The sequence below is a fragment of the Puma concolor genome, chromosome C2 (assembly GCF_028749965.1).
Source record: "Puma concolor isolate L17-30 chromosome C2, mPumCon1.1.hap2, whole genome shotgun sequence".
Lineage (NCBI taxonomy): Eukaryota > Metazoa > Chordata > Mammalia > Carnivora > Felidae > Puma > Puma concolor.
The window spans coordinates 156,078,413-156,102,098 of NC_141675.1; the positions used below are offsets into that span (position 1 = coordinate 156,078,413).

Sequence of the window (23,686 nt, forward strand, 5' to 3'; positions counted from 1 at the left end):
TTTAAAAAAACATAATTTATTGTCGGATTGGCTTCCATACGACACCCAGCGCTCATCCCGACAAGTGCCCTCTTCAATGCCCATCACCCATTTCCCCCTCTGCCCCACCCCCAAAGATGTCACACTTCTTATCAAGCAGTGATTAACCTTGACTACTGGCATACGGAGAACCCCCTAGTGCTGCGCAGAAGTCACACAGAGACACCCCGAGGAAGACCTAGTGACAATAAAATCACACAGCCTTTCCCCGTGCGGCCAGACGGCTGCCATGCACGCCAAGGGATACCCTGGGGAGCCCCTGGCTGGGAGCCCCAGGGAGGGTCCCTCCTGCCTCTCCCCCCATCCCTGTGGCCACAGGCAGGACTGAATTCTCTCCCACGGCAATCTGATGCCACCTGTCCCCCATTCAAAGGCTCAGTGCGTCCCCCAAGCATGTATGCAGTGAACGTCTGCACATCTGTGCCCTCTGACCTCCCCCAGCCCCCCGCCGCCCCCCCCCCCCCAGCCAGGGAGGCCTGAGGAGGTGAGGCCTCAGTGCTCCTTAAGAGCTCCTTGAGAAAAGGAGTCCCCGGCCGGCACCCTGGACCTCGGTGACCTTGACCGTGGGTGGGAGCGGACGGGGAACCGGGAGTGGATGGAGGTCCAGGAGGCGGCAGGGCTGGGGGGTAGTGAGTCTTGCTCACCAGGTGCAGGGGACGGGGGCAGGGGGATGCGCTGGGCACCTGCTGGCTTCCCTGACCAGCTCTGGGAAGGAGCCAGAGGTCCCTCCGGGGAGGGCGGAGAGAATCTTCCCTCCGCTTCCGCGGTGGGGCCGCACTCACCGGTAGCCCATGTCCTGGCACGCGGCCCTTCCGTAGCCCTCGCTCCAGTCATCCTGACACACGGGGTGCCACGACTTCCTCTGGGACGAATACACCTGGAGGATGAAGTTCGGTCCGTAGAGGCGCACTGCAGCGAAGGAGACGCTCCGTGAGGTTCTGGGGGCCGACCCAACGCCACTCGAGCCCCCCCCCCGCCCCCACACAAAGGCTCAGAGGCGGCGACACGAGGGGTCCTGTCCCCACGGCACTGACCGCGCACCCCTTCCCGGCTCTAAAGTGCTCTTCACCCCCAAAGCACTGGCAGCGGGTGTTCAGACAAGAGCCGGAAGGCAGGAGAACGTAAGCGACCGTGGACGGATGAATGGACACAAGGTGGCCCATCTACGCCACGGAGTGTCATCGGCCCTGAAAGGAGGCCCACGCAGGCCCATGCGCTGTATGAAAGGCCCAGAGTGGGGAATCCAGAGCAACACTCGGTGGATTAGTGGTTGCGGGGGACCCTGGGGTGGGGGGAGGGGGTGACCGTAGAAAAGCCGCTGAACTGTATGTTCTCAGGGATGAATTCTATGGTACGTGAGCCATATCTTGATAAAGCGAGTATTTAAAAATAAATGAAAAAGATAAAGGGTTTTTTTTTTTAAAAAGGTCTTTTTTTCAGTTTTATTTATTTATTTTGAGAGAGACAGAGAGAGACAGAGAGAGTGGGTGGGGGAGGGGCAGAGAGAGGGAGAGAGAGAATCCCAAGCAGGCTCCGAGCATCAGCGCAGAGCCCAATTCGGGGCGCGAACTCACGAACTGTGAGATCCGTGACCTGAGCTGAAACCAAGAGTCGGACGCTTAACTGACTGAGCCCCCCAGGCGCCCCCAGAAATGATCTTTAAACAATCATTTTGAACAACAGATCGACCGTTCTTGCCCAACACCCCGGATCCTGGCAGAGCACCAGAGACATGCCCCACCCCCCTGGTGCAAGGTTCTGCCTCTAAATTCAGTCACACTTCGCCCAAATGACCTCAGCGCTTATGTTTAAGGAAATGAAACACCTTAGACGTCTTCTAAACCTCTCTCTATGCCAGTGACTTCTCCCTCCCTAGGGGTAACAACAATCCAGAATTCCGAGAACGTTCCATGTGTGAACGGCTGGATCAGGAGGGGCACAGCCACAGAGCGGGTCCCGCCCATATGGCTTGAGGATTAACTGGTGTCACATATTCATACAAACGACCTTGAAAACGGCATGCCGTGAAGGAGGGCAGGCTGCTAAACGCTGTGTGACGTACGACGTTCACTGATGCGCAAAAGCATGTGAGCCCGTGCTCTGAGCTCCGGGGGGAATATATGTGACTTAAAATATAAAATGAGGACCTGATTATCGCAGACCTCATTCTTGCCCCGCTTCTGTGGCCCCAACTCAGTGGACGTTCTGGCTCATTCCCTGTGACGTGACCAGCCGCGGTCTGATAATTTCCTAATGCTTCCTGGATGGGTGATCCCCATGCGCCATGTGGGAGCTAGCCACGAGCTCCCTGAGGTGGCTAAACAAACCGTGGTCCATCCAGGCAATGGAACATCATTCAGTGCTAAAAAGAAACGAGCTATCAAGCCAGGAAAAGCCGGGGAGGAAACTGAAATGCATATCACCAGGTGACAGAAGCCGTTCTGAAGAGGCTACAAACTGTATGATTCCAACCATAGGACGTTCTGGAAAAGGCACAACTATGGAGTGGTTGCAGGGGTTGGGGGAGGGAGGGATGAACGGGCAGAGCACAGAGGATTTTCAAAGCAGTGAGGATACTCTGTATGATACTGTACTGGTGGGTACGTGTCATTGCACATTTGTTCTAACCCGCTGTCCAAATGCAAACACGTCACACGTTTGTCCACAATGCCAAGCGTGAACTAAGGACTTGCGTTAATAACGACATACTAATAATTGGCTCATCAATTGAAATGAAAGTCCCATACACTGTGTGCAGGGCAGGGGGCCCTGGGGCGCCTGGGTGGCTCCGTCGGTTAAGCGTCTGACTTTGGCTCAGGTCATGATCTCACGGCTCGTGGGTTCGAGCCCCAGGTCCAGCTCTGTGTTGACAGCTCAGAGCCTAGAGCCTGCTTCGGATTCTGTGTCTCCCCCTCTCTCTGCCCCTCCCCTGCTCGCTCTCTCTCTCTCTCTCTCTCTCAAAAATAAACATGAAACAAAATTAAAAATAATTCCAAAATTAAAATAAAACTGACACTGTGGCATAGCAGAAAGTGCAGGAGACGTTTCCTTTTCGGTTTGTGGTAATTTTAGGGATTTTTTTTTTCCTTCCATCTCGTGTCTCTGCAGTCAAATGCTCACTAGGACAGGTGATAGGGATTAAGGAGGGTACTTGTCATGATGAGCACGGGGCGATGTATGCAACTATCGAATCACTCTCCTGTATACCTGAAACGAATATTACACTGTATGTGAACTAACTGCAGTTTAAATAAACACTTAGACAAATGTTAACTAGGAGAACACGACAGCTGATGCCCCAGAGAGCTGGAAACGGTCCCAAGCTCAAGTTCTTTTCTTTCTTTTTTTAAGTATCAGGAACTTCTCGGCTTTACTGAGGTATAGAGGACAGATAACAATTGTACATACTTAAGGGGTACGACCTGGTGTTTTGAGACGTGTGTACCCTGGGAACCGGGTGCCACAATCAAGCGCACCCACCACCTTGCACAGATCCAGCTTTCTTTTCTTTCCTTTCTCCTGCGGTGAGAACACCTAAGGTCTCCCCTCTCAGCCGATCTCAAGTGCACAGAACAGTACGGTAACTGGGTCACCTCGAGTGGTTCTCCAGTTTCTCTGGCGACATTTAATGGCCACAGAAACCAGGGCGACGGATGTAGAAAGCGGATTAGCATTAACAATACGCATACGTTCGATATATATATTCAAGACTACACGCACCCCTGGAAAAAGAACGCTCTCTGTGCGCACTTGAACGTTTTCAACGGGACGGGAGATATTCTTTAGTGTCAGAAGATGTGCATTTTGTTGAAAATAACGTCCGCTCCACAAGGTGGACAACTGCAAGCACATCAAATGTGTGTTCTGATCCGACGCAGAAGACACGCACGATGTCACGGTCACCTGTTTTGCTTTATATAAATAATCAATGTGGAAATTAAATAATCCTAAGTTAAGGTGGGTCTATCCAATTACAAAATCTGACCCAGCGATCTTGCTTCTGGAGGTATTTCCTACCAATATTCTCCTGTGCCTGGAACATGCATGTTGGGTCCCCCAGAAGAAGCCTCCCAAGGCATGTCTACACCCAGGAGCACGGAGTGTGTGGCTGCGGGAAAGCGAGGGCTCACGTCCCAATCAGAAATGGTCCCAGGCTGTGTCATCAAGGCCCGTGCAGTCAGCGAGGCAGTGACCACTGGGAGGTGAGGACAATACAAAATATACACACACGTATTTGCTTTTTCACCTAAAAACTATCCGAAAGAGAAGGGAGCGATACATATCTGCTGCCCTTGAGAGAGAAACGTGATTGGCTGGTGGATGGGCACATGACCGTGTGCGCGTGTGCGTGCAGGGTGGGGGAGGTTGGGTTTTCCCTGCACATCCTTGGGTACTTCCTGATTTTGATCTGCCCGGGTACGTTAGCTCAACGTGTTGAAGGAAACAGACACAACGTAAACATTAAGAAGACAGGGAGGAAGAGGAACTTGAACAATTCGTCTTGCTAGAGTTCAGGGTTGCCCATGTGCGCCCGCCCATGCGTATGAAAACACCAAAAGCCATCACACCTGATCGCTTCACCACGCTCTGAATCGCAACGCCCCCTACTTAGGAAAATGGCGACAAATATGTCACCAACACACGGGCAAGGTGGTGTGTTGAAAGTTTAACGAGCTGGGGGCGGGGAGTCACTGCCAAGTGCAAACACTCTCCGGGATACAGGCAACGCTGTGCTGTGGGGGCTCACGGACCAAGGTGTTGGCCATGGACACAGGCTGCCCCACGGGCCACACAGAGCCGGCGCCCAAGGCCCAGCCTTCCCCACTGGGGGGTCCCACCAGCCGGGGCCAGCGGGGTGTCCCGCACAGGTGCCGTGACCTGGCTCAGAGGACATGCAGGAAAGCTGTCTTCACCCTGGAAGGCCCAGGAGAAGAAAGGGGACCCACATCTTCCGCCCCTGTGTTTAAATGTTTTTATGTTTATTTTTTTTGAGAGGGAGAGACAGAGCCCAAGCAGGGGCGCACGGCAGAGAGAGAGAGAGGGAGACACAGAAGCCGAAGCGGGCTCCAGGCTCCGAGCTGTCAGCACAGAGCCCGCCGTGGGGCTCAAACTCATGAACCGTGAGATCATGACCTGAGCCGAAGCCTGCCGCTCAACCGACTGAGGCCCCCAAGCACCCCTAGTCTGCCCCATGTTTAAATGAAACCCTCGGGAGTTAGGAGAAACTGGATGGGAGAGGAGTAAAGCCACTCGTGAAATTTCTGGCGATGCCCCTGGCACTACAATTTTGAAATTTCTGTTTGCTTAAAAACAAGTGGTTGTCATATAAACGTGTCAGAGCGTGCGGCAGGATCCAGGGCGCGGGGACATAGCATCACAGCGCCACGGCCGTGGTCCCCGCGTGCGTGGGTCACACTGCCTAACATGTTCCGCGGGAGGACCGCAACGTAAAAGCTTTTCAAGACAAATAAGCCAGCTCCAGCCCGGGGTGGAGCTCAGTTACCGGCACCTTAGACGATGCTTCGTTCCTCCATCTCCGCCCACCCAGGCCACACGGGCACGGCCGGGAAACAACCAGCCGGCGTGCTGTCCCCTCGGCCGGTGCCGGACTGAGGTCAGACTCACTCTGCGGGTGGCTGTCGGTGGATGCAGCACCGCTCCCGCTCAGGCCCCATCTCCGATTACAGCCACGCCACCACCCTTGAAATCACTTGCAACAATTGACAGAAAATACCGAAAGCAAAGCCAGGTGCCCGCTCTGTGATGATAGACACACATGATTCTAAAGGCGAGCCGGCTTTGAAAGCACATACTGCGCCCCCCCCCATCTCCACGTTAAATACTTCGCTCCTGCAGTGGCTGCGAGGTGACGCCCCGGGCCAGCTGGGGGCGCCCTGTCACAGTGACCCAGCCCTGCAATCCCCCTCTGTCCCTGCTGTGTGCTGCTGGGCCAGGAGCACACCCTCTCTGAGCCTGGGTCCTCATCTGCGATCAGACCAAAGGTACAGCCTCCAGGTAGCGGTTCAGTGACCTCCCGGGTGGCCGTGCCGGACACAGGCCTGGCCATCTTGCCTAGGATGGGGCCGCGGTCTCTGCGGTGGACACCAGGAGCCAGGGCACCCCGGGCAGAGCGCCTGCGTCCCCAGGCGCACGCAGTCCTGAGACTTACCGCATCGGTTCTCGTCCTCCCCGCTGGGGCAGTGCAGGACCCCGTCACACCAGTGAGAGGGGCTGACGCAGGTTCCCGAGGACCCGCACTCGATCCCGGACACCAAGCATTTGTTCTCCACTTGCAGAGAGACGGGAGGGAGACCCAGTCAGCCGGGGACACCAGGAAAACCCCACGCACCCACTGCGAGCGCCAACGTCCGCTCTCCGAGCCCCAAGCGGCAGGAGAGATCACGTCCCCCCTTTGTCTTAATAAGGAGCAGATGTGTCCTTGACCCCATCATCTACCAAAGGAAACAGGGCTGGCCGTCAGAGGCAGGGGGGGCCCCGGTGCATCACTTCCAGGGGGGCGGGGAGGGGCTCCCAGCCTTGGGCTTGGACAGCACCACCCGCCTTCCTCAGGTGACCTCTGGATCCATAAATGCCCTGAGTCCCCTGCCCCAGGCGGATGGAAAGGCCGGGCTGTGGTTAAAGAGCTGCTGCAGGCAAGACCCGCCCCAGCGCGTAGCAGGTGATGCTGCACAGAGATCCAGGGGACAAGTGGCCCCGGGGCGGCAGCTAGCGCCCCAGAGCACCGCGTAAACCCACCGTGGTCAGTACTCCACCAACAGTATGGGATTCCCGCGACCCACGGGGTAGGAGGAAGCGGGAAAGTGACTCCTAACAATGGGGACCGTGAGATTGGAGGAGGAGGATGGGGATTCTGCGTCCCCGTCACCAAACAGAAGCAACAAGCCCCACCCCCAGAGAGCGGGACACCACATGAGGATGCCCCCCTGCACTTACTGAACTTCCAGAGCAGGACGGCGGCCAGCACGGCTCCCGCCAGGACGGCCCCCAGGGTGAAGGTGATACACAGCACTTTCTTCGCCTCTGGGGAAAGGGGGGTGGGCACACCATGTGGTCACAGAATTTCTTAGAAGGCACACTCTCACATCTCACCACTACTTGTATAGTACAGCATATCATGAGATAATGACTTTGTTTAAGTTTATTTATGTATTTGGAGAGAGAAAGCCAAGTGGGGGAGGGGTGGAGAGAGAGGGAGAGAGAGGGTCCCCAGCAGGCTCCACACGGTCAGCACAGAGTCCGCTGCGGGACTCGAACCCCCAAACTAGAAGATGGTGACCTGAGCCACAGTCAGATGCCCAACCGACTGAGCCACCCAGGCGCCCCATGATAACTTTTTATACACTCAAAAATGAGGCTTTTAATTTTAAGAACGCATCCTGCGAGGTCTCAACCTCTTCCGCGCACTCAATTTTATGCGTTTTAGGGCACAAAAGCAAAACAGGAAGCCATGATATGAAGTAACATATACTTATGTTAAGCTCTTTTAAAAAAAAGTATCATCTTAAAATGGTCCAATAAGTGATTAATGTAAAAAATTGCCCCAAAGAGGGAAAATGCCTTGTTTTAGTAATTCCAAGCATAGGCGCACCTGGGTGGCTGAGTCGGTTAAGCGTCTAACTTCGACTCAGGTCATGATCTCGCGGTTTGTGAGTTCGAGTCCCGCGTCAGGCTCTATGCTGACAGCTCAGAGCCTGAAGTCTGCTTCGGATTCTCTGTCTCTCTCTCTCTGTGCCCCTCCCCTGCTTGCATACTTTCTTTCTCTCTCTCTCTCTCAAAAAATAAATATTTAAAAAAATTAAAAAAAAATACAAGTGTAAGATAGCAGTAATAGTGTCCCCAAACTATCACCTCCCTGGCGCTGGTGTTCAAGGTAGAATAAATTGTCTTACTCAAGGCAGGTTAGCGAATGGATGTCACAGACCCACAGCGTCCCGTTCGACAGCCACCAGCCACACGTGGCTGTTTGCACTTCAGTTACGTATCATTAGGGGTATTAAACAGTTCCGTAAATTCAAATGCTCAACAGACATGAGGCCGGGGGCTGCTGTACGGAAAGGGCGGGTGTAGAACATTCCCATCACTGCGGAACGTTCCATCGGGCAGTGCTGACATCAGCCTTTTGGTTGGAGGAGGAGCACTGAGCTCACATCTCAGCTACGAATAAAGTCATTTGCAGAGGGTCATCAGCGTTCTCTAGTCAAAACAAAACGAGGGGCCCGTTGTTGGTCAGAGTGTAAGCCAAGGTTCAGAGGGCAGGGCCAGACAGGGCACACCCAGTAATTAGTGGCTCCGGGGTGGGGGGTGGGGAGCAGAGGGTAGAGAGAGAGGCTGAGGGCAGGGAGGCGGAGAGGGCATTCAACAGACCCTCCAACCCCCTCTGTTTATAGGACACCTGGGTGTCCCGGAGGGTGGGGGAGGCCCGGGGAACCCCACCTGTACACGTCTGTGCTTCTGGAAGTCACCCGGGGCTAGAGTTCAGCTTCTGGAGTCAGGTGGACTAGGGCGGACCCATCTGTTTGGGCTCAAAGCCACTCCTCTCATCTTGTTATCAAGTTCTTAGGAATCACCAGGGAGCCTGCTAACCAGCGTTCCTGGCCTCGATCACTAGGAATTCGGATTCCACTGGGGGGCGGGGAGGCATGAATTTGCAATTCTAACAGGCTCACAGGGGAGGCGAAGGCTACTGGTCTGAGGAGAGCCCTGAAGTTACCAGAACTGGGCAGGGCGGAGAGGCAGGGGACGCTCACAGGGGAAATTCCAAATGGCCAGTTTGACCCGTTAGCCAAGGACAGTTTCTCACTTCAGGGAGCTTCCCTGTATGCTGTTTGATCTAGGATAAAATAATGTGCCCGGTGAGCTAGAAGCTATTAAGTATTCTGAACCTCTCAAGGGGCAGAGGGCAACCTGCCCCCCTCTCACTAGGAGCAAGTGCGCAGCGGGACCCCCGATCCCACCTTCGCTGGACAGGCATCCTGCAGTCAGCGTCTGGTCGGTCCAGACCTGACTCGGGGCTGGTTTGCAACCGTGCTACTATTAGGTTTAATTACACCTCACTGCCCATGCCCCTTCATCGTTATCGATTCGGTCTGCCATTGATTCGGCCCTAGCGAGCCCAGGACCAAGCATCTGCATCACTGACTGTTGGCCTCGATTCCTCCAAAACCCAGCCTTTAAGCAGTGCACGCACTGGGACGCAGCGTGAAACATTTAGGACCGTTGCTACGGCAAATAGGTGCATTATGTCCCCAAATAGCCCTCGCACTCCCGAATCTGTGCTATTTGAGGGCGCTGAAACTTCCGTTCTTTCCTGTGATGACGGCCAGGCCACTGTACGTTTGTCAAAACCCACAGGACGCACAAAGACTGTGATCCTAATGTAAAACTATGGACTTTAATGACAATGTATCCATATTGGTTCATCGGTTGTAACGAGCGGGGCCCGCTAGCTACGGCAAGATGAGGGGGCAGACTTGGGGGTAAAAAGGGTAAGAGGGACTGCGCCCCGCTGTTGGGTAAGCCTAAAAACTACTCTAAAAAACTGTCTGCTAATTAAAAAAACATTTCCAAGGCCAAACATTAGACTTATCAAATGTCCGTTGCGTCTGTAGAAGTCAATTAAAAAGGTCTTAAAAATAGGTTCACTCAGCTCGTTTTGAGTTTAAAGGGCAGTTTTGTAATGCAAAGTCACACATGTAGGCTCATGTCCTTCCCTTATAAAGTCACTGATCAGGACCGTACAGATTCCTGTCCAATTGCCTGTCATCACCAGGTTTCCCCCAGAACAGTGGAAATGTGGGTGTCAGGTGAGTGGGCTCCCCTGGTCTGCCTGCCCTTTCAAGGTGCTGACCTCAAGAGGGGACCCTTGGTTTCTGATCACCACCCCCTTTTTTCTGGGAGGCAGTTACCACTGTCAGGAGTTCCCTAGCCGTCTACACCCTGGCTTCCTTCCAACCACCATGATGAACTAAGACCGGGGCTTCTGGGCGCGGCTCTACTGACATCTTGGCCGGGTCTTCCGTGGCGGGGGGCTGTCATGTGCACCACAGGTGTTCAGCAGCATCCCTGGCACCTGCCAGTCACAGCCTCTCCCCAGTTATAACGACCAGGCCCTGCCCAGTGTCCCTGGGGGTCAAAATCAGCCCCGATTAAGAACCACGGGTCTCAACCTCCCCAACTACCACCAGAAAGACATCAGTGCAGAGGCGGGCATTTCCTTGATCCGAGAGGAACCAGGGGAGGGAAAGAGGGAACCGTATAGGAAAGGAGAAGGGGTAACTGAGGAGGAGGAGGACGGAAGGGTAGGAGATGTGGGAATAAAAAGGAGCAGAGGTTGGGGCGCCCGGGGGGCCCAGTCGGTGAAGCGTGTGACTTTGGCCCAGGTCACGATCTCATGGCTTGAGTTCGAGCCCCGCGTCGGGCTCTGTGCCGACAGCTTCCGATTCTGTGTCTCCCTCTCTCTCTGCCCCTCCCCCGCTCGCACTCTGTCTCTGTCTCTCAACAATTGGCATTAAAAAAAAAAAAGTAGAGGTTGACGAGAGGAGGAAAGAACAAGAACCCTTTGCGAAGGGTGGGGGAAGCAGACGGAAGTGTCGGGGCGGAATTAAGGGTGACGGCACTGGTTGAGGGCTACAGGGGTCCAGAGACGTGCACACGGAGCCTCGAGCAGCACAGGCCATGAGGACTCACGTCTGTGCTTTGTGATGCGCTGCGGGGGCAGGTGGAAATTCACTTTATTGTTAATCTTTGACCGTACAGGCTGTGTGTACATGCGTGCTTGCAAAATAACAACCCCGTCGACAAAAATGCGAATTGTTGACTCACTAATACCAGTACTTGTTTACGTGCTCTACACCTGCTCTGCTCTGTCCACAGGATCCTGTTTTATTTTACTTTATTTTTTTTTAAATGTGTACTTTAAAAAAAAAATTTTAAGGTTTAGTTTATTTTTGAGATTTATATATACGTGTATAGAAAGAGACAGAATGTGAGCAGGGGAGGGGCAGAGAGAGAGGGAGGCACAGAATCCGAAGCAGGCTCCAGGCTCCAAGCTGTCAGCACGGAGCCCGACGCGGGGCTCGAACCCACGAGCCGTGAGATCGTGACCTGAGTCGAAGTCGGACGCTTAACCGACGGAGCCACCCAGGCGCCCCTGTGTTTATTTATTTGGAGACAGAGAGTGTGTGTGAGCAGGGGAGGCGCAGAGAAAGAGGGAGAGAGAGAGAGAGAGAGAGGGAATCCCAAGCAGGCTCCGCGTTCGATCCCATAAACTGTGAGATCAGGACCAGAGCCCAAATCAGAGTCGGCCGGTTAACAGACTGAGCCACCCAGCACCCCGCCCCCACCCCCCGCGCTCCGTCCACGAGATCGTTAAAGCCACGAGATACGTCCGTGTGACAACCACACCAGCCGCCTCATTCGCTGAGCACAAAGGCCTTGTCCCGTGTCTCAAACACGACTCGCCGTTCCAGGGAACCGCACCACAAAGACAGGGTAGGTGGTGACTCCCGTGGCCTAGCTCACCATTCATTCCACACGGACCCAGCGACAGGCCCCGCAGGCAAGAGCAGGACAGGGAGGCCCTGCGTGCAGACAAGGCTGCGACAGGAGGGTTAAGGAAAGTGAAGAGAGGGCTTTGCAGCGGGGCCGGAGGCCAGAAGGGCAGTGACAGCGAGGGAGAGGGGAGCCCCGGCAGACGGAGGACGGTTAGCGACAGAGCCACTGGAGAAGACAGGCCCCAGCGCCTGGACTGTTGTAGGAAGTAAATGCAAAGGGGTCCTACTTGAGGTGCACACTGTCCCCGACGGGGACTTGGGCTGCGTGTGGCTGCTGGGCGTGGAAGCGTGCGTCAGCACCCTCGGCGCGTACTGGGGCACCGCGGGCGGGTAGTAGGGAGCCGGATACACCGAGTAGGCGCCGGGGGCCACGGCGGGCCGCGGGGGGTACAGGCCTTCAGGCTGGTATCCATGGTTTTCGTAGAAAGGTCCGACACCTGGCGGGGGCCCCTGAACAATGAAGAAGAAGATGAATCACATAAAACCCCAATTGCCCTAAAGGTTACACGCCCACCCGCGGTCCTCAGACAAGGTGCTGATAAGGCTGCTGCAGACTCCTGTCGGGCCAAACACGGAACTCACCTGCAGTAAGGGCTAGCCAGAACTTCCAGCTGGTTGTCAACGGTTTTTGTATTTGCTCACTAGTCATTTTTTGAAGTAAAGAGCGAGTAACGGTCAACACCGCAATTTAGTGAAGAAGAAAATATGAATTAAAGAAAAAACGTGCAGGAGTCTGGGAATGGGTCAATACCCAACCCCAGGGACGGAGATTCTCAGGGGAACAGTACCGGCTGTATCTGAGCGGCAGCCAGGCCCCTGCATGCATGACCCCCTGGAAGCCTGACCAGACCCCCCGAGGATGGTGCAGGGATGACTGACGGACGCGCCCATTTTGCAGAGACGAACGTGAATGATGGAGGCTGAGAAATTTACCTAAGGGTCCACATTATACATGCTATTCTAGAGGTTCTTTTTCTATCCCCTCTTCTCTTACAGAGACGTGTCACCGTTTACTAACGGACATTTAAATAGCTTGTGGATGGGGGCTGTGGGCACGCACGTCCGCAGGGAGCCTGAGGGGTTCTGTCGCCCTGAGGGCAACCGCTGGGTCTCAGCGCACAGGGTGTGCAAGGGGCTGCCCCAGGCCGAGCTTTTTTTTTCCGGCTCCTTCCATCTTCTCCGAATGCCCTTCTCTTCTCCCTCTGCCTAAACGCCGCCTTCTCCCGGCTGCCCCCTCAAGACCCCGCCTGGACCCCCACCGTGTCCTCTGTTTCCATCCTCCTTAATCGCCCACTGGCCGGGCCACGCTGGGAGGCCACGTGTGCCCCCCTAGCCTTCTTCCCACTGATTCATTTCTTCCGTTTCTTGCGGACCATGGTCTCCGACAGGACTGGTATTCCGAGCAGAGGAGGCACCACACTTAGCATTTTAAGCGGGGCCTCCAGGGAAGCGAGATTATACAGCAATGCACCAAAGGCGGGCTCTCAGGGTTCACCTCTGCTTAATAACTCACTGATGCTCTCCTTCAGAAGTTCAAAGACTGTAACTCTGAACCAGAGCAGTGCACAGAAGGGGAAACAGTGTAATCTCTAATCTAAATGGGGCACCAGAGGCAAAAAAAAAAAAAAAGCACACGTGTTTGGTCTCTATCGGAAGCATCTAAGAACATGCTGTCCCACCCAGGGAAGGTTGCAGCAGGCACAGTGGCCTGTCCCCGCAGAGTCTTGTGCAGCGGATAAGAAGTTTTAAATGGATCCAGTGACTAGCTACCGGCAATGGCTAAAGGGGAAAAAGCGTAAAGATCTATTCTCCAGATAGAAGATACGGAAAATGTCTGTTATGACACAAAGCTGCCCTGAACGCATGCATTCCCAGGTATAAGATAAATCAGTGAAACTTGGGTGGATCCTGAGAAACTTAACAGAAACCCATGGGGGAGGGGAAGGAAAATAAAAAAAAAGGAGCTTAGAGTGGGAGACAGCCAAAGCATAAGAGACTCTTAAAAACTGAGAACAAACTGAGGGTTGATGGGGGGCGGGAGGGAGGGGAGGCTGGGTGATGGGTATTGAGGAGGGCACCTGGGTGTTGTATGGAAACCTTTTTGACAATAAAGTTCTTATATTGAAAAAAAAAAGATAAATCAGTGAGAGATAATGGGGACCAAGGATAAGGACACTGCATTAGTCTCCAGAGTTGCTGGCGGTGGGGGCGTCCAGAGAGAGGGATGGTCAGCCCAGTGCTCCATTCGGTCGCAGCCTCCCCCGGTTCATCAGGACACGCGGCTGCACAGGGGTCTGCTGTCCTTCCCTGGGACTGCCTCCCTCCGGGCACCCTCCTGCCCTTTTCCTTCCACACATCCTATCCTGAAACCCACCTGCAGGGCAGGAAGAGAAGAGGCCCCAGTGAGCAGTGCACATACCCCACAACCGCCCCACAGCTCTGGGGCGCTCTCAAGGGGTGCAGCTGCTGTGTCCGCACTCCCGCCCAGCCTCACCGAGAGAGGGCCCCGACCAGCATCCGTGGAGCACACGCATTCCCTGCGGCCAGCTCTTAAAATGCTGCCCAGCACACACCTCAGAAAACAACAGCAGGAATTAAGGGCACGAAGAAAAGGCTGGGGAGGTAATTATTAACCACTTACTGAGTTTAAAGCCATCCTGAGTTTATCAGCAGCATCAGGTAATGGTAGAGATCCGGAACGTTCAAGACGACCTAGAAGACAGAATGATAAGACTGTGGTACTTCCATACCGGTGACTTTTTAGGAGACCCGTGGGGAAAGAACCAGAAGGCTTTCTAGGTGAGAGTTAGCTCCGGAAGAAACGGCAGTTCTACCCGTTCACCTTGGCCCTCACCTTCGCCCGCCTCTTCCCCACGCACGGACGGAAGGAGCCTGGTGCTTGCCTGCATTAGGGTCCAAGGCCAGCGACGCTTAACACGGCTCTGGCCAGACATCCCCAGGCTGCCTCTTGCAACAGAGGATCCTGGCAACAGAAGCAGGCACGAGGTGCCTCTGAGACCCTCAAGTTCAGGCGAGGTTAACGGGGGGCAGAGACCTGGGGTCAGCTCGTGGCAATACCCCTTCCTGGAGGTATCACTGCATCAGCGCCTGAACCTCTCTGAATCTGGCACAGAAATGGATACGGAGTCGGGCACGGTCCCGTTCCGGTGAGGATTTTTTTTTTTTTTAACGTTTACTTATTTTTGAGAGAGAGAGACAGAGGCAGAGTGTGAGCGGGGGAGGGGCAGAGAGAAAGGGAGACAGAATCCGGGACAGCGGTCAGCACAGAGCCCGACGTGGGGCTCGAACTCACAAACCGCGAGATCGTGACCTGAGCAGAAGTCGGACTGAGCCACCCAGGCGCACCCCCCCCCCTCCCCGGTGAGGATTTCATGAGGGGGCCCAAGCAAGCAACAGCTGGCCAGGAGAGGCTCCCTCCCTCACTCCTGCTGAGCGCCCACGGGGACGGGATGGGGGTTGGGGGGGTAGGTGTCCCCTGGAGAGCACGTGGTCCAGAACTTAGTACCCGAGGGAGGTCACACCGGACTTTCCAAATAAGCCATGTGGAATCTCCTACTTCTTAATAAACACATGTAAAAAACCCTCCGTAAAACACGTCCACACGTGCCCATTACACCACCTACCACCCCAAATCCAAAAAAAAGCCACTTCAGAACTGACCATTTTGATCATTTCTGAGGTTGGCGGTAATGAAAAGAAGGCGCTTTTGTTTGCAGAGGTTTGTGAACAGTTGTGACAGCAATTTCTAGAAACACCATCCACACGGGATGCGTTATAGTAAAGCCCCCATTCGGCCATCACTCCCTCCCTCTTGTGGGCACAGGAAGGGCTGCCCTGGGCCCCTCCCTGCTGTCTCGGAATGGCCAAAGAACACTGCAAGAAATGGCCCTCCCAGCCCTCCACCCACGGGACCGTGCTCCCAGTGAGAAAGTTCTGGCCTTCACACGGCCCGTAAAGTGCCTGGCACACAGCAGGTGCTCAAACGGCGGCCGGCAGCACAGTGCAGTGGGTGAGCCCGTCCCCTCCGGGACCTGGGACCTGGGGCAGGTCAGCTAACGTTCCCATGCCCCAGCGTCCTCATCTACAAAAGGAGATCAGAGCAGCCCCCACTACCGGGTTGATGAGCTGTGAAATGAGTGGATACCGATGTAGCCCTCGGTGTCTGCAGCAAGGTCAGAGATGCAGCCATTTCTGTTAAATAAAAGTGATTATAAAGCTGACAGATGTTGCCGCTGGGGGGCTGGGGGGCTGGGGACTGAGAGGAGGCATTTGCAGACTTGCCTTGGGTACTTCTCCCCAACGGCCAAGTCCACCCGCCCGGAAACCCCAGGGGAGCGAAATGCGACACTCCAGCCCCCGATCATCACTGGACTCGTCAAACTCAAAACGCACGTTAACTTGCTGTAAATGAAAATGTGAGGATGGCTTTGTAATCTTGGGAAACCTCCCTGAGCAGGTCACGATAAACAGGCACCATGTCATTTCTTTACTGTTCACATAGAGCGAAAATACACGCGTGAGTCCATAGGGATAGCTGTGGGATTTTTTCACTTTAAAAAATCAAAAAGGGGCAACGCTGTTCTAGATACGAGGAAAGAAACCTGAGCAGTATGCACTTGGGAGGGTCCCCATGGAAGCCTCTACATGGTGTGATTATCACATATTAAAACACCTGTCCAGGGCGCCTGGGTGGCTCAGTTGGTTAAGTGTCCGACTTTCGATTTCGGCTCAGGTCATGATCTCACAGCTCGTGAGTCAGAGCCCCGAGTTGGGCTCTGTATTGTCAGCTCAGAGCCTGCTTGGGATTCTCTCTCTCCCTCTCTCTCGGACTCTCTCTCTCTCTCTGGCTCTTTCTCAAAATAAGTAAACTTAAAAAAAAAAATCCACCTGTCCTACGTGTGCCCCTTGAAGAACAAGGGCTCTAAGACCCAACACATACAGTGTCTCCCGCTCCCCTCTGGTCCAAGTTGGGGGAAAAAAATCCCCAAGGTTACTTTGCAAAGCATTCTGCCTAGGCAAACATTCTCAGCCCTCTGGTTTCCGGCTCCCCGCGCCTCTGAGCTGTCTCACCAGTTATAGGTTTGGGTGAAGTTTCAGGAAATGAAAATCTGATCCCTCTGGCGTCTTTCCCAGTTTGAGAGCCCTCTGAAAAGAATGATCACTCAACGCTCGAAATCCATGCTCCTTGTTCATTCGAGATCCCTAACAGAGAGAGACGAGGAAGCCAGGGAAGGAAGAAGCCCAGGCGGCCGCAGCCATGAATGATCCAGGAAAAGCCACAGGACCCAGAAGTCACGACAGGATAATCCTATCTCATCCAGAGATCCCACGAGCCACACAACCTTAGAACCAGAAACACCCGGTGCGCCCAGATCAGCCTCCTCGGACTTTGGAACAGAAGACAGGAGTCACACTGCCTGTAATTTTCTCTGGCTGAAAAGAAGGGAAGGGGCAGGGTCTCACTCTGGAACTGGATCTCTAAGAAGCCCCGCCCGGGAGGCCACACGGGGGCGGGTTCATCTTCAAAACCGGCACGTGTAGAAAAAAAGGTTACGTGTCACAAAAACACACAACAAACAAAACAAACACAAACGCCTACGCATTTCCACAGCAAAGCAAATCTCTTCAACTGGTTTTTGAGCCGAGCAAGACAGCCTAGATGGGGGGAGACGTGGTTTCTCAAACATCCTTTCCTATCATTTAAAGGACACAGATGCTTGTCCTCGAAAGCACTTTTCTCTTTAAGTGACAAAAGAGCAGATGTGTGACCAAGCTCCTAGCCCCTCCTTGTCCCCGGCCAGCTCCCCATGCCGGCACCGAAAGGTCCACTTGAGTCACACAACACGACACGGTGGTTTCGGTCACTCGGGGCTCTCTTTGCAGAGAGCTGGGTCACCCCGAGCACCTGCCCGGCCACTGCTCGGCAGGACCGTGCCGTGGAGTCCTGCCTGCACCCCGTGACATGACGAAGCTGTTTCCAAGCGATAAATTTCTTCTCTGGAAATCTCAGAAAGCATTTGCTTTCTGAGGCCCCCCTTCCTTGACCCCTGTACCCCTTTCTTCAAACTTCGAAGCGAGCAACACCAACAGACACTCCTTATCCAATGAACAAATGATCAAGGACAGCCCCTTTATGCCTCAACCACTGCGTCAAATCACAAGTGTCGTTATAGGGCGCCTGGGTGGCTCAGTCGGTTAAGGGTCCGACTCTTGGTTTTGGCTCAGGTCCTGATCTCGCGGTTCGTGAGTTCGAGCCCCGCATCTGACAGCGCAGAACCTATTTGGGATTCTCTCTCTCTCTTTCTCTCTCTCTGCCTCTCCCCTGCTCATGCTCTCTCTCTCTCAAAATAAATAAACTTAAAAAAATGTTTAACCACCCCCCAAATCCAAAGCGCTGTTAGATGCAAATTATCGGACAGTGGTGGGTTTAAGTAGCAAGTCAACATGAACAAGTATAAGACAATCGGACAAAAGGCCTACGCGGTGATTCACACAGGAACAGTGCAGGCACACAGAGGCAGAGTCATCACCTCAGGAGAGGTTCTGCCCGCATCCTCCAAGTTTCTTTTTCTATGAATGCCTCATTGTCCCGGTTGAGATTACAAACTTTTTAGGGCAGGAATTGGGTCGGGTCCCTTTTTTTCTTTCTGTCTTTTTTCTTACAGCTAAGCTTTGTTCGCTTACTAGCATACAAGAAAGCGTTCCAATATTTCTTGAGTTCCAGAGGCCAAAGGAGTAAGACGGAATCTGAGGGACAGAGCAAGCCGGAAAGCCTGCACCTGGACAAGACAAAACCAGCCTCCAAGGTGAGGACGTGGGTGACCTCACGGGCCCAGGTGCACAAGACTGAGTGCACACCTAATGTGACAGGCCGGCTGGGGAGGCGTCCGGGTCCCTGCAGGGGAGAGGAGTCCCGAGACGTGCAAAGGCCCCGGCTAGGGTTGAAGACCTTGCCCAAGTCTATCTGTGGAATGGGATAATAAGGTAATAGGGTTGTTTCGAGGACCAAGTGTGTCCGTTTCCAACACCGTGGCCAACACACGCTAGGCATTGAACAAACACATCGTGACAGCAGCTAAGATCTGCTTGCCTATAGCAAAGGGACTGTCATGTGCGAGAGACATTCAGTTTAGTCTGTGTAAATCCAAAGGACGCAGCCAGGATCAAAGCGGTCAGCGGTATCAGAAAGGCAGGTGTAACCCGATCCCGGGAAACCAAATTTCCAACAGTGAGGAAGTTTAAATAGTCAACTAGTTGCCTTGGAGAGAACAGAGTTCCTCAAACGGAAGCATGTTTGATCTGAGACTGGCAGGTGGGCTCTCCACGCGTATTGGTCCAAGCGTATTCTAGAACGGTGCTGAGCTTTGACTGGGGGGGGGGGGCCAGGGACGATGAACTCTTATTGCCTGAGGTCAGACACCCGAAGAATGACCCAGCACCCCTGGAAAACAGGCCCCACGTCCCTGGAGTTCAGATCAAGGGGTGAAATGAGCTCAGGCGTGGGGTCCTGCCAGGACGGTCCCTTGCAGAGCAGTGACCTTGAGGGACTCCGATGCCGGGTCTCCTGCCTCGTACACCAATAAGTGGTCATGAGGCCCAGGCCACGTCTCCTTCCAGCTCAGCTCTCGCTTGACGATATTTCTCTGTCGAATGTCCGCTGGACGCCGCGGCCTCCTGCTGGTTTCCCCTGAGCCCCCAACCTCTCCTGCCATCGCACGAGCCTCCAGAATGCCGCCACTGCACGTGGTGCCCTTGAAACGTCCTGTGCTCCCTTACCACACCCCTGCACCCTCATACAGCGGGGACACCCACGGCTGAGCTCCGTCCACACCAACAAAATGCCCTGAGTTTCTACCCAGCAAGCCCTGTCCTCCTCCTCCTGGACTCGCCTCTACGAGCATGTCTTTGGGCCACCTTCCCTCTTCAAAGTTCACACCGTTCACAGTCCACACGACTGCCCGCACTCCCACCAGAAAATCGGTGTCTGCCTTTCTCCCCCGATGCCTCTAAGGCTGCCCGTGACCGTGACATTTCCATACGTGCTGGTGCCTCTGCTCCCAACCACTGTGCAGTGGCCGGGACAGACCGAGTCCCTGGCCGGCTCTTCTTCCTGACGGCCAGCTTTGCCCCTACGGCGTCCCCCTCAAACTGCCTATATGACCAAACAAGCCCTTTGTTACTCCCCAGGATTTCTCATGTACTTGAGGCCAGGGTGGCCCAGAGCACAGAGGGCCCTACCCAAGCCCTCTACCCCTGGCCCACTACCCCTGGAGGCGTACAAGCCGGGGCTCCCCGAGATGGCCTTTCGGGTCCCCAGCACCAAACCAGGATGGGACTCACGGTGCTTTCCCAACTCAGGTCTCAGCGCTCAGGTATGTGACGCCCTCACACCCCATCCGCAGAGGCCACCAACTCATCCTGGGAGGACCCAATGTCAGCAGGTCCCTGCAGGTGCCCTGGAAAGGTGGGGCGGGGAGGGCGAGCAAAGGCCGAGCAGCTGTGAGAAGCAGGATGACCCCGGGAGATCCAGAGCAGCGGAGGAAACCAACATGGAAAAGCACTCAGACCCCGAGAGCCTCTCCAGACGCCCTTCACCGCCCTCATCAGAGGCCGGCTTCCAGCCTGTACGTAACCGAAACTGGTCACCACTAACTCGACCCTGCTAATTTTCCTATTATCAAGGCTTCGACCTGCCCCTGGCCCCCAAGCCTGGGATTTTCTGGAGAGCTTAGGAAAGTATATTCCCAAGCTCCGCCCCGCTGTCAGTCTGATACAGCGACTGGAACCAGGACAATTACCTGGATCTCATTAGGAAGCTCTCCCAGGACCCCTGCCACAGGTTTGGGTGGAAAAGAGTGAGCCACTGGCCTGGGCTCCTGCTGTGCAATTCCGGGTAGGCCCCCACGTATCTGGGCTTCCTTGTCTACTGCACATGTTCGCCTGAGTCTTGTCCCTCAATGTCCCAATAGCCAGGGAGTTCAGCTCTCCCCGCGGAGGAGTCCTGCACACGTCTGCCTGGATTATTCTGGAAGATTCAGCACCGAGTCCAGGTGGGGCTGTGGGCAGGTGCTCCAATATTAGGATAGGGGGAACGAGCCTGGCCCCCAAGCAAGTCCCTTCCGCGTGAGGTTTCCTTGGGCCCCGCTCTCAGCTCCCTGAGCCCTTGTCCCCACGGTTTCTATGGCACTCCCATCTTCTGGAGGAAGGAAAGGCAGTCGCACTACCTGTCAGAGCCCTAAGGAGCCAGACAGCCTGGCTTCTTCCCCAGGTCTTCCCAGGGGTTACGGGAGCCGGAGCAAGTATCTCACCTCTCTGCCTCAGTTTCCCCATAATTAAGTACGCTACAAAGAGTTTGGAATGACACCTGGCTGGAAGAGAGTGCCTCGTCCAGGTTTGCCATTATTATTATAACACCAGTGCGGCCCCGTTTCCTCCTGCAATTCCGGGGACTGAGCCCAAGGCAGAGCCAGCCACGGGTGCGAGGCCCGAGCTCCAAGCGGTGTCCGGGGCTCTGGCAACAACACAGCCTTGTTAGGGGAAGCCTGACCTTGTGAATGTTGAAGGGAAAAGTAGCTTGGCCTGACTCATCCAAGCCAAGAACAAAGGCCACGCTGCTCCTGGGTTGATATTTAAAAACAAAAAACTAAAACAGAGGAAGGAGTTGAGTGACCGATCTCCAGGCAGAGGGTCTCCACTGTGGGAACGCCCCCCACCCCCCAACTCTTGGGCTGAGCGTTTGCTTGCTTGGCCGTGCCCTTTCCTGGTAACCCCAACCCCCAGTAAGGCCTGCCGTGGTGGAGGGAGGCAGCCAGGCCTCACCTCTGGAAACGCTGAGGAAAGGAAGCCAGCGACTTCCTGGGGGCTCCCCCCCACCCGACCTGGCCCACCAGGTCCCCTTGCCTCACCCAGCAGCGGCAGCCTGAGAGCCTGCGTCCCCAGGTTCCTGGGCCTGGGTAATCTTTGCCCCCGTTCCCAGCCCCTACCGGCCTTCAGGGGAGGCTGGCACCGGCCTCACTTCCGGGAGAACCTCCCCCCACCTCCCAGGCTAAGTCAACAACCCTCACTTCAGGGTTCCTGAACACCTTAAAACTCCCTCCGGGCGGCCTTTGTAAGTTTCCATGACCCGGGTGAGGCCCTGTAGCTGCTAGGCCAGGAGCACAAAGGCCAGCGTCCCGCTGGTTGTGCCCATCTTAGCCCGGGAACTGCTGCGTCAGTTGGAATCTAGGGGTCCGCGGTGTCAGGGCCGAGCCCCTGGTGACGCCTGCCCACCACGTGGGCCTCGGCCCCCCAGCTATCATTTCCCTCCCAAATGAGCCACTAGGGTTCCTCTTGACGGCTTCCCGCCTCCCCTGCGCGTTGGAAAGGGATTCGGGCTTTAGGATTCCAGGCCACCTGGCTGTGCCCTCGGATGGGGGCGACCGCTTCAGCACCGGCTCAGGGCTCTGGGCTGGCAAATGCCCTCTGGGGTGTGGACGCACGAACTTTGGGGCCATAAGGCAATTCTTCCGCAGAGCACGTGGGGCCACGGGCAGGACACCTGTCCACAGCCAGGCCGGTGCGCTGAGCCCCGCAGCCACCGTCCAGGTCGGGGCCTGACGGCGTGCGGTGGACCGGAGCGCCGGGGCGGCCCCGTCCTTGTCCCCGGCAGGGAGCGCGCGGCCGGGGCCAGGAGCGCTCCTCCCGGGCGGCTTCCTGCGGATCCCGGTGCCCGGGCGGCCCGGCTCTGATCCGGGCTGTGGGCCAGTCCCTCCCCGGAACGGCCGAGCCGTTCGCGCCTCGCCCGGGGGCCCTCCGGGCCCTGTCCCCGCCGTCCCCGCCGCACCGGCCGTATCGCTCCCGGAATCTACAGCGAGTTTCCAGTTTCCCCCCACCTCGGGAGGGAACCAAGAAGTAGGAGTTCAGGTAACACTCCGGGGCTGCAGAGATTTTCCCGAAACAAAGAAACGGATAGGCAACGCTCTGTCCTCCTCCTCATCCCCCCAAAGGAAAAGGCGCACCCCCGTCCCCCAGCTCCGGGGCCACAGAAGGTGGGGGGTCCTGGAGCCGGCTCTGGCCGAGGGGACCCACCCCGAGGGACCCCGAGGCACTCTCTGCTCCGACCAATGAGCCAGGGACGCGGAGCGACGTTCCCGGCCGCGCGAAGCCGGCCCCCTCCGGCCCCCACCGAGGGCGCGCTGCCCGGCCCTGCCCGGGGCGTCCTGCCGGCGGGAGGACGCACCTGCCGCGCTCGCGCTGCTCACACCTGGCCTCACCTCCAGACGCCGCCACCCAGCGCGGGGGGGGAGGGGGGCGCTTGGGTTGTCCCCTGGCGCCCAGATCCTTCTTTTCGCGCCTGGGACCCGCGCCCCAGACTCCGCCGGGAGACCCGGCCGGCGCGCCGCTCACCTGCGGGGCTCCCCGCCCGGCGCTCTCCGCCCCTGGCTCGTCCTCCCCTTCCTCTTCTTCCTCCGCCTCCTCGGCCTCCTGCGGAACTCGCGTCTTCCTCTGCCCGGCGTCCCCGCTTTAATCCCGGGAGGCGGTGTCGGAGCGCCCAGGGCGACACCCCTAAACGCGGTCCCGGGGCACCTCGGACACCGGGAGGGGACGGGGCGGGGCGGCGGGAGGAGGAGTTTCTTCCCGGGAAAGCCCGGGGCGCTCTCCTGGTCCCCGCCCGCGGGGTGGACCCCTTGGAGCTCCGGCTAGGTCCCCGGAGGGCCGAGGGCGGCGTAGGGCTCTGAGGGGCGCGCCTCCCTCCCCTCGTCCCCTGGAGCGCCCCCGTTGCGAGCGCTTTGGGGCCCCGAGGTCTCGAGTTTGGGTTAAGGAGGGAACTTCTGGGGGGGCAGTGATTGAGTCCCTGCCGGAGCTCCCCCCCCCCCCCCCCCGGAGCTCCTGGACAGAGCGTGTGGCCTCTGTCCCCACGCAAGGACCGCCGAGGACCCTCTCCAGCCCTCCTGTGCCCAACCTTTTTTTGCCTTCGGATCCCAAGTCACCCCCACCTTCCCCTTGTCCCCAGCAGTGGTTGAAGGGCTACCCACCATCACGCACAAGGGGGTGGGGGGGAAGCGGGGGAGATA

At 56.1% G+C, this 23,686-nt stretch overlaps 1 protein-coding gene across 3 annotated transcripts in view; it reads right to left on the minus strand.

The window, feature by feature from the left end:
* The window catches only part of TMPRSS2 (transmembrane serine protease 2), a 35,813-nt gene extending 12,637 nt beyond the window's left edge, over positions 1–23,176 (minus strand). The window contains exons 1-6 of one of the 3 annotated variants that reach the window (XM_086676010.1): positions 23,019–23,176; positions 14,254–14,324; positions 11,840–12,062; positions 6,994–7,080; positions 6,209–6,328; positions 822–948 (exon numbers count right to left, since the gene is read on the minus strand). In XM_086676010.1, coding sequence (XP_086532136.1) covers positions 822–948; positions 6,209–6,328; positions 6,994–7,080; positions 11,840–12,062; positions 14,254–14,268 — 572 coding nt within the window. In that variant the 5' untranslated portion in view covers positions 14,269–14,324; positions 23,019–23,176. Of the gene's footprint in view, positions 1–821; positions 949–6,208; positions 6,329–6,993; positions 7,081–11,839; positions 12,063–14,253; positions 14,325–21,538; positions 22,024–22,851; positions 22,994–23,018 lie in introns of those variants that run through there. The other 2 variants (XM_086676012.1, XM_086676011.1) reach the window with 2 other exon arrangements.
* Positions 23,177–23,686: the final 510 nt, after the last annotated feature.